Source organism: Myxocyprinus asiaticus, chromosome 19 (assembly GCF_019703515.2).
Source record: "Myxocyprinus asiaticus isolate MX2 ecotype Aquarium Trade chromosome 19, UBuf_Myxa_2, whole genome shotgun sequence".
Classification (NCBI taxonomy): Eukaryota; Metazoa; Chordata; class Actinopteri; order Cypriniformes; family Catostomidae; genus Myxocyprinus; species Myxocyprinus asiaticus.
In genome coordinates, this window is record NC_059362.1 from 30872531 (window position 1) to 30886314 (window position 13784).

The 13784-nt window shown below is 36.8% G+C and overlaps 2 protein-coding genes across 3 annotated transcripts in view; one reads left to right on the forward strand and one right to left on the reverse strand.

The window, feature by feature from the left end:
• Window positions 1–7160, reverse strand: part of LOC127410331 (fibronectin type III domain-containing protein 1-like) — a 67593-nt gene extending 60433 nt beyond the window's left edge. Inside the window, exons 1-3 of one of the 2 annotated variants that reach the window (XM_051645532.1) lie at window positions 7088–7160; window positions 2204–2398; window positions 1346–1432 (exon numbers count right to left, since the gene is read on the reverse strand). In XM_051645532.1, coding sequence (XP_051501492.1) covers window positions 1346–1432; window positions 2204–2398; window positions 7088–7160 — 355 coding nt within the window. Of the gene's footprint in view, window positions 1–1345; window positions 1433–2203; window positions 2399–7087 lie in introns of those variants that run through there. The other variant, XM_051645533.1, reaches the window with a different exon arrangement.
• A 3743-nt stretch (window positions 7161–10903) lies between these two features.
• LOC127456703 (otoferlin-like) overlaps window positions 10904–13784 on the forward strand; it is a 114942-nt gene continuing 112061 nt past the window's right edge. Inside the window, exon 1 of the mRNA XM_051725201.1 lies at window positions 10904–11150. Within this exon, the coding sequence (XP_051581161.1) occupies window positions 11072–11150 (79 nt within the window). The 5' untranslated portion in view covers window positions 10904–11071. The remainder of the gene's footprint in view (window positions 11151–13784) is intronic.

The following is a 13784-nucleotide window of genomic DNA, read 5'->3' on the forward strand; positions in this document are numbered from 1 at the left end:
GGGACCATCTCACCTCTTTATAACAATTCCTTTACAGGCACTTGCTTTTACTGAATTAATGGACAATAATTGAATTATGTTACACAAAAAAGTTTAAAAGGCACTTTATGCAATTAAACATCCAATTATCCTTTAAACAGGGAGCTGTAACACAAGTATGTTTACTACTGCTAAACACATCCTAGGCCAAGCATATTTATGATCTGTTTGTAGAATTATTAATGTATGTTTCTATTATGACCGATGTTTGGGGAAAGTGCTGTGGGACAAGCAGCAATATATCCAGATCCTGCTTGTTGGAGACAAACATAGACATACTTAAAAAAATTTATGTGGCGTGCGTTGGACAAGTGACTGGCAACCACAACACAAGGTTTAAGGTTTTTGAGCTGAGTTTAGGGTTGGATACAAAAACACTGGCCACATAAATGCTCAATCTCTAGGGAGTTCAATCTCTACAGATGCCAACAGTGAATGAAGTTATTTGAAAAACAGAAACGGCTATATTGTATATCCTTACAGCCTCAGGCTACGCATGAGTGTGTGTTAGCCATCCAGTCTGGCTTAATTTTGTCCCATAAACAATGAGCAGAGAGAGCCTTAAAAGTTATAAATACCTTTTCCTTGTAAAAGGCCTAAAATAATCTGTTAGCTCTTCTACGATCTGTTTAACTAAATTAATGAGGCTCATAGAACTGTAAAATACATCCAATGACATTGGTATGTGTAGAAGATGCTGAAGAATTCATGTTTTGTGAAACTTATAGCTGAAGTGTGATATAGTAATAGGTTATAATAAGTAATAATTCACAGGTTGATTTCCCGAAAACTGTAAACGTCATGTCTCTGTGGCACTATAAAATATTGCTCATTTGGTGGTGTAAAAATTACACATTCAGATTTAAAGGTGAAGTGTATAATTTCTGTTACTCTAGCACCACAAATGGAATTGCAAAAATAAGGACTATTTTCAAACAAGTTTCTTCCCCAGTCTGCCACTGGTCTATTAAACAGATAGTCCCACCCCAAATTCACGCCATTGGTTGAGCTAATGAACCAAAAGAAACAGAGCTATGTTTTGAAAGTGCCACACAGCCACAGAATTTGGTGAAATCAACCTACAAATGGTTTAATTGTTGTCTCTGCACATAGAGCTGTGAAAGAAGCAAGTATTTTAACATCCCAAAAAATATACACACTTCATCTTTAAGTAAAGAAACACTTAAAACACATGCATATTAAGTGTTTTATGGGCATATGTATCCATGCACCAGTGTAAAATGTTGAAAAGAGTCATATAGAGAAACATGCAGTTCTCTCTATAAACACACAAGCAAGCACACACCTCCTGGAGTCTCTGCCCTGTAGACAGGTTTACTCATCCCATCCTTATTCTCTGCACTCATCTTGAGAAAATGCAGGACTCCAGGCTCTAAAACACAACATGCACATGAGAGAACTATGCTGAGAAGCCTGACTTAGTGGTAAAGTACTCAATAGCCGCATTTCCACTATTGAGCAAAATGAGGGCGTGCTAGTGCGTGCCAGGGCCAGTTGCATTCCCACCGTCACTTCCAGTTCTTCATCGCGCCTTCTCTGAACTTTCTCAGCACCAACGGCCATTGGCCCGCCGATTACCCTTGGGCCAAACAAGGCCATCTGGGGATTGAGGCAGGGTCAATGTCAAAGTTGGAGTTTTGCTGAACTTGCCAACAGATTGTGTATCCAACGCACAATGGTACAGGTTTGGGGAAAAGAAAATACGAGTACAGTACAGATCTGTTAAAATGCATAATGGACAAAGCAGTGCCCAAATAAATAACGCTCCATGGTTCGAGATCATGGACAGTGTGCTGGGACAGCATCCCACTGTTAATATAGAAACCACTTGGGACACCATGGCAGTTACAGCCAATGGTGAGTTGTCAATGCTAACTTATCTTGCTAGCTAGCTAATGTTTACAAACAATATAAACACAGTATTCTAGATAACTAGCGGGGAGTGTAACGTTGGCACCAGAGCGGTGTGTTAAGGGCAGGTTTTAGGGCAACACTGCAGGGCTACTGGCCCGATGGTGGGAATGCAGATCGATTTTGGTCTTGCAGCTCGAGATCCGAAGCTATTGGCCCTGGCTGGCCAGTTGATAGCCCTAATGTGAGTCTCTAGCTATTTATTTAATGAATTAATGATTTGCGCCCTTACCTAGGTCCTCTAGTATCTCAGACCGTCTGTCCTTGTCCACAGTGACAAAGTGTAATGACTTCATGGACTTCCCATAGCCAATGCTGTAGCTTTCTACTGGCCGTCCATCCAGCTCACTGGGCGGATCCCATGTGACTTTTAAGCCCTTATTTACTGATGTCAGCTTCACATTACGTGGTGGCAATGGCTTTGAACCTGAGAGAGTGAAGCAAAGTTGTTTGTCAGTAACATTTCACTGTAAAAAAGAAATATTTCAAAATTCTAAATTGAAAACCTAAGATTAATTCCTGCCAGTTTTAATTAAAATCAAGTGGTGCAAAATTTGCAACTTGGAGTAATAAATTCATTGCACTCTTTCAAGCTCTTTTAAAATACACTCACTGAGCACTTTATTATGAACACTATGATCCTTATAAAGTGCCCGATGTGGTCTTCTGCTGTTGTAGCCCATCTGCCTCAAGGTTCGACGTGTTGTGCATTCAGATATGCTATTCTGCTCAATACAATTGTACAGAGTGGTTATCTGAGGCGCCGTAGCCTTTCTGTCAGCTCGAATCAGTCTGGTCATTCTCTGTTTTGAGTTTAAAGCTGAAATATTTAATTTCTAAGACACTAGAACCGCTGAACGGAATTGCAAAAATAAATATTTTTAAAACAGCTTTTCGAATACGCCCCTCATCTGCTTTTATTCAAACCGTCAGATAGTCCTGGCCCCATCTCACGCAATTAGTTGAGTAACGTTGTTGGGGCAGTCTAAGCAGGTCGCTCAAAACAAACATATGGATTTTTATAGTGCCACAGAGACACAATGCATGTCTCTGCATATTAACCTGGGACAGCAGAAAGTATTTTAACACCGAAAAAGTTACATACTTCAGCTTTAAGTTATTTTATTATGGGAGAAGAAAGACCGCAGACTGAAATGAGAAACATGAAAAAGGAACAGCTTGTAGGAAATCAGAAACCCAGCATGACTGTTGCATTAGTGGGTGTCTTACTAAATAAAGCAAATCTACTGTAAGTGAACTTTTTTATGTCTGTGGAGCCTGGACATGAAAGTGCTTGCACACTATTTACTGTAAATTAGCATAAATCTAGAACTTGAACTAGAGTTATTAAGACTCCTACAGCTCCATCAGTTTATCAAACTGAAAACTCAATCTAGAGTTCTGTAATATGCTCAGACTGTTTTTCTAACCCTGCTTTGAGTTGGAGTGAGCAAATCTCTCATCACTGTGCCTGTTTATTGTACAACAGCATGATTCTGGCATCAAGCCCTGTGAGAAAGATCAATCTCTTTTGTATTTATGTAAGTATACACACAGACGCAGGTCTCTCGGTCACTGCTTTATAATGTAATATTGGCAATAGACACATCCTGCCACAAAATCTGGAATCACATCATACATGTCAGTGGAATTACCGCAAATACACACACACTCACCACAGAAACATCAAACCTCAGTCTTTGACTTGGCCCATATACAATGATTGATGTAGGGTGGGTGCACGTTTTGATTAAATCAAGCCTTGTAAAACATAAGAATTAGATTTTACCCCTAAAATAAACAGTTTATCCTGCAGGAAACTAACCTCTAACATCATGATCTAGATGCAATAATCGTCACCTAGACAAAGCTGCAGTAGACTGTGATAATTCTGTTGTTGCTATTTAGTTTATACAACAGCATAGAGCAAGCACAACTGGTTTTATCTCTAAAGATAAGAGTTTGCACCCTTTTGTGTCCAGAGTTTGGATAAATTTGCATTAAAACTCTCACTGAAGGGGATGGCTTTTTCGAACAAGACCTTCCCTGTGATGATGTATTTATTAGAAGCGTGAAGTAAACGCCCTGTGGTTCATTTTTCAGTTATGTTAGAATGTTTAAGGACAAATGGAAAGACCTGCAAGGCAAGCACCTGCTGCTCTGACATAAGTCTGTCAGTGAAAGACATCAACAAATGATCAAAAAACTCTCTCTCTCTCTCTCTCTCTCTCTCTTCTATTTTCATTCAGGTGTCTGAATGACATTCAGACAAATGCAAGAGGTATCTGGAGTAGAATTGTCTAGTAAGTGACAACAATAACAGTATCAGGCATATCATGGATATGCATATATACAATACTGTGCAAACGTTTTAGGCACTTGTTAAAAATTTTGTTTAGTGAGGATTTCTTCAAAAATAATGGCATAAATAATTTTAATTTGTCTATTAAGTCATACAAAGACCAGTTAACATTAAAAAAGCTTATATTCATGATGTCCCGATGATCTTAATTAAATTATCTTCAGAAGGTCTATGCGTAGGATATAGCTTTCTACAGTCTTCAACCTGAGCTACAAAATGCCCAGGTGTTCACTGGGTGCAGCTGATAATGGATTATGCTCAAACACCTAAATGACAGGTTGAGCATATTCTTTGTGCCAACAACATACCGACATCTTGAACCATAATGCGGTCACTTATCGACAGACTGAGTTTCTATAATCTACGGCCTAGCTTAAAACCTTGCACATGCCAATCAAAGACTTTCCACAAATTCTTTTGCAAAAATCTAAGCAAAATTAAATTCCAGTAGCCGGTCAGAGCATGACTTTTCTCTTTCTCATCCTCTGTACCTCTCTGGCATAACTAATGCCTGACAACACAGCCTCATTCTTACAGGAATATCAACAGACGTGATGATAAAGTGCAGGGTTGTGGAACAAAACACCCAGCCTTTTTCTTTCCAATATATCTTTTATCTGTCAAGCAGATGTCTGGAATGATTTGGAAGAAGCAGTTATGGGCACCATTAAGGTCATTAAGACCTCTAGAATGTCATATCTAAGCAATATGACAAATATGGGCATAAGGTGGAGTAACTGATGATAGAATTTTCTTTTCTGGGTGAACCATTTCTTTAAGTTTTAGTTGTGTTGAATGTATTTTGTTTTGTAAAAGGAGAAGAGAGGACTGGATATTATGCAGCTGCTGATGGCAGTCTCAGGCTGCACTTGGTGACCTCATATAAAGAATATTTGCAAAACACAGAAAAAGCATGCGAGAGCAGACAAGAAAGAAAAAAGCCCATTGTAACGTGGCAGCTAATACAGCTCAGTAGAAGCTACTACTTTTCTCATCCAAGATTCCTTTGCTCTATTACTTTCTCCACAAAATATAATAGGGACAGGGAGAGTGAAAGTGAGTCAGAGAGAGAGGAGAGGAAAATGTGGCTGAAACTGATTTAAAGAACTGGAAGCAAAAGGATGTCTAAAACATCTGTGCTATGGCTTCTACACTCCCTGATGACCTTTTAAAGAGGTTAACTGTAGATCCTGTACTGGCTCTAATTTGATAAAACACTTGCTGAGAGCAGCACTCATAGCACATTACTACTCCACATGCAGTGTATACTCAAGTGTACACATGTGTAGTTTATTCTGCTTTAGATATTTTATGATACAGATATTTTATCTATCTATCTATCTATCTATCTATCTATCTATCTATCCATCCATCCATCCATCCATCCATACATACATACATACATACATACATCCAACCACACTGTTTTGACACCATCCATCCCTCCATCCATCATCCATCAATCTGCACTGTTTTGAAACCATCCATCCATTCATCCATCCATCCAGTTTTTTTGGGACACTCAGTAATGGCTAAAAGCTTCTGACTCATGTTACATAAGGCTGGCCACTAATTATGTGACTCACATAAATGTCAAGACCTGATCATGAACTGTTTTAATAAAACTGTAACCAGAAGCTGGACTAATAATTACCATTCATCAGACAGAAATGATTGGAGAACCTGATTGGAGAGAATTAGTCTGGTCACTCACATTTCTACTGAACCCATTTCTAAATCAATTGTTGTTTGCCAAACATGTTCCAAACAAAACCCTGTTTCACAGATCGAAACAAGTAAATTTCTTCACTGGACTATTGTGTGAGCCAGAGCATATGTCATAAGTGTACACCTTCTTACAAACCAATGCCAATCCAGAGACACAATTATGGCCACTGAGGATATGTTTGTCTCAGTCACATTAGATCATATTTTTGGCACAGTGCTGACAGTTGAAAATACATTTTCAGTATGTCAAAGTAGATGATTTTAAGAGCATTTTATCTGTTATTGACAACCTTTACTCAATTGGTAGAAAAACGAATTTATTTTCTGCCTTTGAAGTAATGGCATCCTCCGTGATAAGCATTATTAATTTCCCCCTTTACTTGAGAACTCTAGCAAGGAATATTGAGTAATTTCAAAGACTGACAGTAAGACAGTAAGAGTGTCATATTATGACAGTAAGAGTGTCATATTTGCCTTTCTAAAACTGATTAAAATTGTCAATAAAATGACTGTTTTCTTTAAAAATTTCAAGTAAAGCAAATACAAATTTTGAATCTTGTGCACCTGCCAATGACTCATGTCCAATCACTGCCTCACTTCTAAACTGATTTGAGCATTAGTTCTGAATTGTTTTGATAAAGGTTTGACATGGTCTCCAAGCATAGTACCTAACACAATAATGCTAAAATAAGCAGGAATCAGACCACAAAATTGACAGATCCACAGGTGATTCATCTTGTAAGCTACCTGTCATAAGTGCTTATTAAATAATAGCTAATTGTTACAATACAATATCACCACCAAAATGCCACCATAGAGAAAGCCCTGACCATTTTACTAGAAATTTTAATTTAAAAAGTTAATTTAAAGAATGTTAAGTTTAAAATAATAATAAAAAAAGTAATACAAAATAATAATAATAATAATAATAAAATACTTGAATGCCCAAACTATTCTAAATGACAGACACAAAGTTTTATTTTGGTCATTGATATTTCAATAAAAGATATATGAAGATTCACTTACCCGACAGTAGTGCGCTCTGGGTGCACAGTGTGATCAGGAGCCCGAGAAGAGCCCGTGCCCGTGCAGGAGACATTGCAAATAGCGCTTCAGTATTCGTGATCCGATACACTGAGGCAAGGAGGGATGTGGGATGCTCGGATGTTTCGGTGCCTATTCACACCGTCAGTCTTTGCGCTCCTTCCCAGACGTTGTCTCCCTCTTCCGGGGACGAAAGGGACTTGGGGATACTCAAATATTAGCAGAACAAGGCGATGGACAGTTTTTTTGGAAATATACTGCCTTCTGATGTGGAGCTTGTTCATCATGTCCAGTTCATATTTAAAGCGTGTTTACATAAACTTCATTCTGCGCTCTTGGTAAAACGGTATATTGCAAAATAGTCCATGGCAAAATGATCGATAATAAAAACGATATGCATTCTATACCATTGTAGTGTGTCATATTCACCAAAATAAATAAATAAATAAATAAATAAATAAATAAATAAATAAAGGTGTTAATTAATGGACAATTTGATAATCTTCCTTAAAGCGCAAAATTAATGCGCGTAATTTGGAGGAAACGCGGCTAGCTTTTACTTACTTTTAATTTTACGAAGTAAAGAAATGCGCACAAAAATTCATATAGGTGGTGTCCTGGACGTTCATAGTCTGAGGATCTTAGTTTTTTATTTCTCAAGAAGTAGATAAAACTATGTTACTCACTGCTTTTTTTTTTTTTAAATAATCGTCACAATATATAGTAATACAGTCAAATAGCAGTTCTGGCCAGCAGAGATACTTTCTCTCCTTTCTAAGCTTGTTTTCGTTTTCAATCCTGCCATTTAAAAAAAATACAAAAATTACTGTAAGGCATTTGAGACATTTGAGCCAAAATACATTACATGCTTTAATGTATCCCAGCTACTGCCTCTGCACACAGACACATTCCTCTAAAATAAATTATTGACAGTGAAAATGTATGCTATAGTAGCCTTCAACGCTCCAATTCTAAAGTGTAATTTACCCCTGCACTGAAAAGAAGTAAGGACCAAAATTAGGGTAATAATTGCAGAAAAAAATGGTGATAAATTTATGCACTCTGGAAGCATGTAAACTTTTAATATTTTGTTTCTTCTTCCAAGAAGCACAAATGAGAAAGGACCAACATATTTTATCATACAGTAAATTCATGTATTTATGCATTTTTAGTAATAATTTTGTATGGTGGCAATCCTGGTTGTGTTGGACTCTCTGAGACTTCATTATCTTCTTTGGAGGCAGGCTGTCATTTCAATACCATTTATGCAGACATGATGTAATCTCTAATTAAATGAGAAGGGATTTTTTTTTTTTTTTTTAACTCTTGTTTCACTTGAACATAAAATGCTTTATGACTCCAGAAACTACCCAGTAGGTCAACATGAACATAATTGAAAATAAAACCCTATAGACAGGAAAACTCCAAGCACAGTTAACCCCAAGTTAAAAGACTCCATAACAAATACTGGACAGCCATGGTCCCTTATTGTCTCAGGGTGGCATGAGAGAGAGGCAATAAATCTGCATGAGATGGGGTATTAAGGGAGAGGGATAAATAGAGAGAGAGCCCAAGACTAGTTTTTTAGAGATTACACAACCTCAAATATATAGCAATTTTTAGTCATTTTAAAACTAAGCCAATAAATGTTTTATAAGAATCCTTCATACATTTAGAGGTTAATCTGTATTATGCCATAAATAATAGGTTATTTTGCTTTTACAGATGCATATTTCACCCTTCATTAATACATATTTTAATGTGTTTATTAATGCAGCATGGTTAGAGTAAAGACAGTCAATTAGAAATTAAAAAGTTCTTTAATGGCTCTAAAAATGTACACACACACACACACACAAAAAATTCTTTTAAATCTTAAATTGGCTCTGGAGGGTTCCTCTCAGTTTGGCAAAACAAAGTTATTAACAGGCTGCACAGTGGCAGTCTTATCTTTGTAATTTTCCCTGTGCTTCTGTGACAGCTGGGAAAAGAGGAGCAGTGTTGGTGAAAGGTGAGCTGCTACAAAACATACGTTTTACTATTAAACAATCTTTCTTGCTCACTTTACTCTATGAAATTATCTTAAACACAGTTTTAAAATGTTCACTTGTCACTGAATTAATAGGGGAATACAAGCAAAGTAGGACACCTTTTTTTGCATTTTTAAAAATATGATTCAAATGGTGACATCAAATGATTATGATTAACTTAATGCTATTTTTTAGTAGTGGAAGAATGTACACAATGATATACTGTATGATTTGGCATCAGTGTCCCACTTTACCAGTTGTCCCACTTTGTATTCACCCATATCTGTGAGATAAAAGATTTGGACTCTGCAAACTATCAAATTAGGACACCAAAGAGAACGCCACAGACCATGATACACATTCTCTTCTAAGCTCATCCTTACCATGTTAAAGTCCTTGAGCTCCTCCTGCCATTTAAAGTTAATGTTGTACCTGACTCAGTATGGCATGATGACGGGATTTTCTTGCATATGGAAGCACAGGGTTGTCCCAGACAAGCCACCTCTATTGAAAGTGTTTTGGTCGAAGCCATGTTGGCAGACCGGGTGTTTTGGAAGTACTTTTGAGTTGTACTGCCAAAGGTCTCCTCATACAGGAATTTTGTAGTTGGGACACGTTCACTGTACCTTTAAATGATCCAACAGTTGCACAATTTACATATTAATTATTACCATGAAATAAAAAGTTGTAAAGTCATGTTGTTTGCAGAATACAGAAATAGACCTTATTTCAGAGTAGAGCCATGTTTACATTTTGACGGGAATGAAAACGAGGCTTTAAGGGATAGACTACTATCTCTTCAATGACATGATAAAGCTATCAAAAAGCTACTAGATCACATTTGTGGATTTAATTTTCACAACTCATGCTGAAATTTCTTTGAAATATATTTTTTCAACGTTTTGTCAGCGGGACAATCCAACAACACTATAAACAACTGTACAACTCACTGAAAAGACGAGATGGCGCTGCTGTGAATAAGGTGTATAAAACTCCAAGATCACATCTACTTTCTCACAACAATTGTTTTTTTTTTTTTTTTTTTTTTTTTTTTTTCCTACTTAAAATTTTTGGGAATTTGTTTTTTCTATTTTTTTGTCAGCTGAACGATCCAAAAACACTTTAAACAACTGTACAACCCATTGAAGAGACTGTACTATTCCACACAACCTCGTTGTCATTCCCGTCAAAAATCAAAGATGGCGCTGCTGTGAATAATGTCTCCTAAATCACATCTATTTTCTCACAATTCTTTTTTTTTTTTTTTTTTTTTTTTTTTTCAATAGGTCAATAGGCTATAGCCTTATAGGCTTTGCTTTTTAGCACTGATTTTACTCAGGCATCAGAGACGGTGGATTGTAGGTTTTGTTGTTATGTGTAATGAGGAGGGTCCCATTTCCTCGTAAAGCCATGGCTGAAAACACAAGGATACTACGAATCCAATCCAGTCATAAGCTGACTTCAGTTCTACATCTAAACGTAACCTGCACAACACCTGATGAAACAACAAATGGTTGCCTAGAAACCAAAGCTGTAAGAGCTTTTGAGAAAATAGTTTAGTGAGAAATGGTGTAGTGTTGTCTGTGTGCGAGCGCCCTCTGCTGGCGTAATTCATCATCGCACTGCGCTTCATGTTGAGCGGAGAAGCGCACAGCAGTGTGAGAGAGTCTCGGAGCGGATCTGACGAATGTGCATGTGCGCATAGTAAAGCGGGAGAAAATGAAAGCTCTTTAATTATTAATAACTCATTTTAGTGTTATTGCGCACAGATGATGCTGCCTGTGCAATGGGAGGATTTTTGCCCGGTTGTATCCGGCAAATTAGACATGATTTTGTAACAACTTGCGCAGTGCTGGGTTAGATACACCAGTGGTCTTTATGATGATGAAACATTTTTTATTCATCTGTGGTTTCTATTAGATTTTTCTAAGTTGAAATGGCTTTAGTAGTGAACCTGAAGACGGTCACGGAGCTTCGTGGGAAAGGGGACCGAATCGCCAAAATGACTTTTAGAGGTATTGAGAAATACTTTTTTTATTTAATTTAACACTGAGTGGGTTGGTATGTTTGCATCTCTACACTATTTATCTTGCTCTACTTGCATAGCTGATTTCAGTTTCTTTCCCTTAAATCAGGGCTTCTAATTTTCTCATTTCTCAAGTTCATTTTGTGATTTGTCAAGCTGTAGTCTAGCAAGTTATTTCAATAAAATGGATACTGGGACTCTTTTCCGAAAGTGTCTAGGTCCCCCAAAGTAGAGTACAACACGGCTAAAGGCATACCTTAAGATAAATGAGCTTTTTTTATGGTCAGAGAGTGTATCAAGATTGAAAAATGAATTTTTATTGATTATTGATGGAGCAACATAATTAACGTGAAAATAAATAATAGCCTAACGGAAGGTTGTTTCGATTAAATTTTTTAATTTTTAACCCCACACTTTGGGGGGTTAAAGTGATATAGTGCAAATATAGACAATAGTTATAGGTCAAAATTCTTTAACAGGCGGATACTTTGAAGACTTTTCTGAGTAACAAATTAGGATAATACTTATTCAAAATACAATTGATTTTATCATCTTGAACAAAACTGAAAATGATAAGTAGTTTGTCTAAAAATAAATTCTCATTAGCTACATAAAGTTGCAACATTTAAAAAAATGATTAAATATTAGATTAAATTACCTAAAAATCTAACTTTACACATTGCACGCAATGATCTCATGGATCAGGGAAATTTTTCAGTGCATAGTAATGAACAAGTGTTAAGGAACTATGTGGCATAGTTTTTGTTGCTGTTTAGTGTTCCAGGAGAAAATAAAATCAAAAGTGCCTTTTACCCTGGGGGGCCTTAAACCCTGTTACCCTACAAAAACTGCAGAAAGCTGTAAGCTGAAAAAAATAGTTTCAACTTTGGGTTTTGTTATCTCTTCCTAAACTGTTTGAATAAATTACAAAAATCCATCAGTGAAATGGCATGCAGTTTGGCAAAAGTTGAACATAAAAAGAGTTTAAAATCGGATTCAGAGAATATGAATTCATTTTTTTCAGGAAACTATTAATGCAGTAGCACCAACACAGTGTATACATGCTGTGGGCTAGAATGAATTACTGAGGTGTAAGTTATTGTGAAGAATCTCTCTCTCTCTCTCTCTCTCTCTCTCTCTCTCTCTCTCTCTCTCTCTCTCTCTCTCTCTCTCTCTCTCTCTTGTATTTGTATTTCAGCACCTAGGACAGTTGCTCAGTGTACTAAACACTGTCATCATAGTCTTTAATAAAATAGGGTATGTGTGAGGGTTGAGAATTGAGAAATCATAGAACATTCTATAGAGTTAAATGAAGCGGAGATGAGCAAGGACGACCACCATTATATTTAAAGAAGGTTCTAGACCTCTGCTCAAAGGTTGCAGTACATTTCAAAAGAGTAGCCAATATGTCTCAGTATTATAAGAATCTCAAACAACTAATTGATGTTGATGTCAGTAGTACTGTAATTGTATAATGACTATTAGCTCCCTTGCCTCCCTTTCCTTCCCTCCCTTTTCGGCCTCCCCCTTATCTCCACCACCCACATATTAGAGTGTTCTAGATTGTCTGGAACGGAAAAGTTTTTCCGGAAACACCAGATACTGAGCTGTGTCCTGTTTTAAGGAGTTGCATAACTTAGATTGAGTACCTTTACATGGATCTTAGCGCAATGAAAAATCACCATGTGATATTCCACCACAAAGTATTCAGAATAGATAGAATAAGATTGATGGTTGAAAAATAGTTGCAGTGAGACCCTTTGCCATACAAATAGAAGACAATAAAAAGAAATTGCTCATCAAAATAAGGAATCACATTTTGAGACAACTTCCATTTTGACTTCTTAAAATTCCTTGAAAACACTGTGTTGAATATACTGTTCAAGATTGTTCTGTAGCTTTAAATGCTGCCCACCAATTTTTATAAAGCCCAGTTTACACAGGTTACATAACCACATTTTATCCCTGCATTCATGTTATGGTTAACAAGCAATAGCTTCTTTGAATCTAGGTTTTCAGCTTGATGACACTTGTTTAGTGCCTTTTTTTCCTTGTTGTGCTGTTCAGTTTCACTCAGGCTTATGCATAATGTACTTAAAGTTTAATAGCAACATCATTCTCATCACATTACTTTGTCTTATCATTCTTGCTTTGCTACTCTGATCATAGAGGAAGCTTAGTAGTTAAAAACTATTCTTCAGTTGCAGTTCTGTAATGGATTCTGATTCCTGTGCGCAGGGGTTCAAAGATGTAGATGTTTACCTGGGGTAAAGGTGCCACTGTACAGTAAGCAATGAGCTTAAGCTGATCTGCTTCTTTTATTACTGAGCCTGTGTAATCACCAGAGAGAACTTTGTTTGGTGTATTTCAACGTTCCATGTTTTATATGCCTAATTTTGCTCTTTTAGAGAGCTTTTGACAGATGAGATTTACCAGCGGCATTGTTTTATAAAGAATCAAGGAATCTTAAAGACTGTAGAAAATGGGATTACTGTATGAAAATAGCACAAAAGAACACAAAAGCATTTTCTATCCACTGTATGTGGTCAATTATACAACAGTTAGTTCCTGTCCTCTAATCTGATTGGACAAGCAGTGTTCCAAGAGTGCTGATATTAAGTAC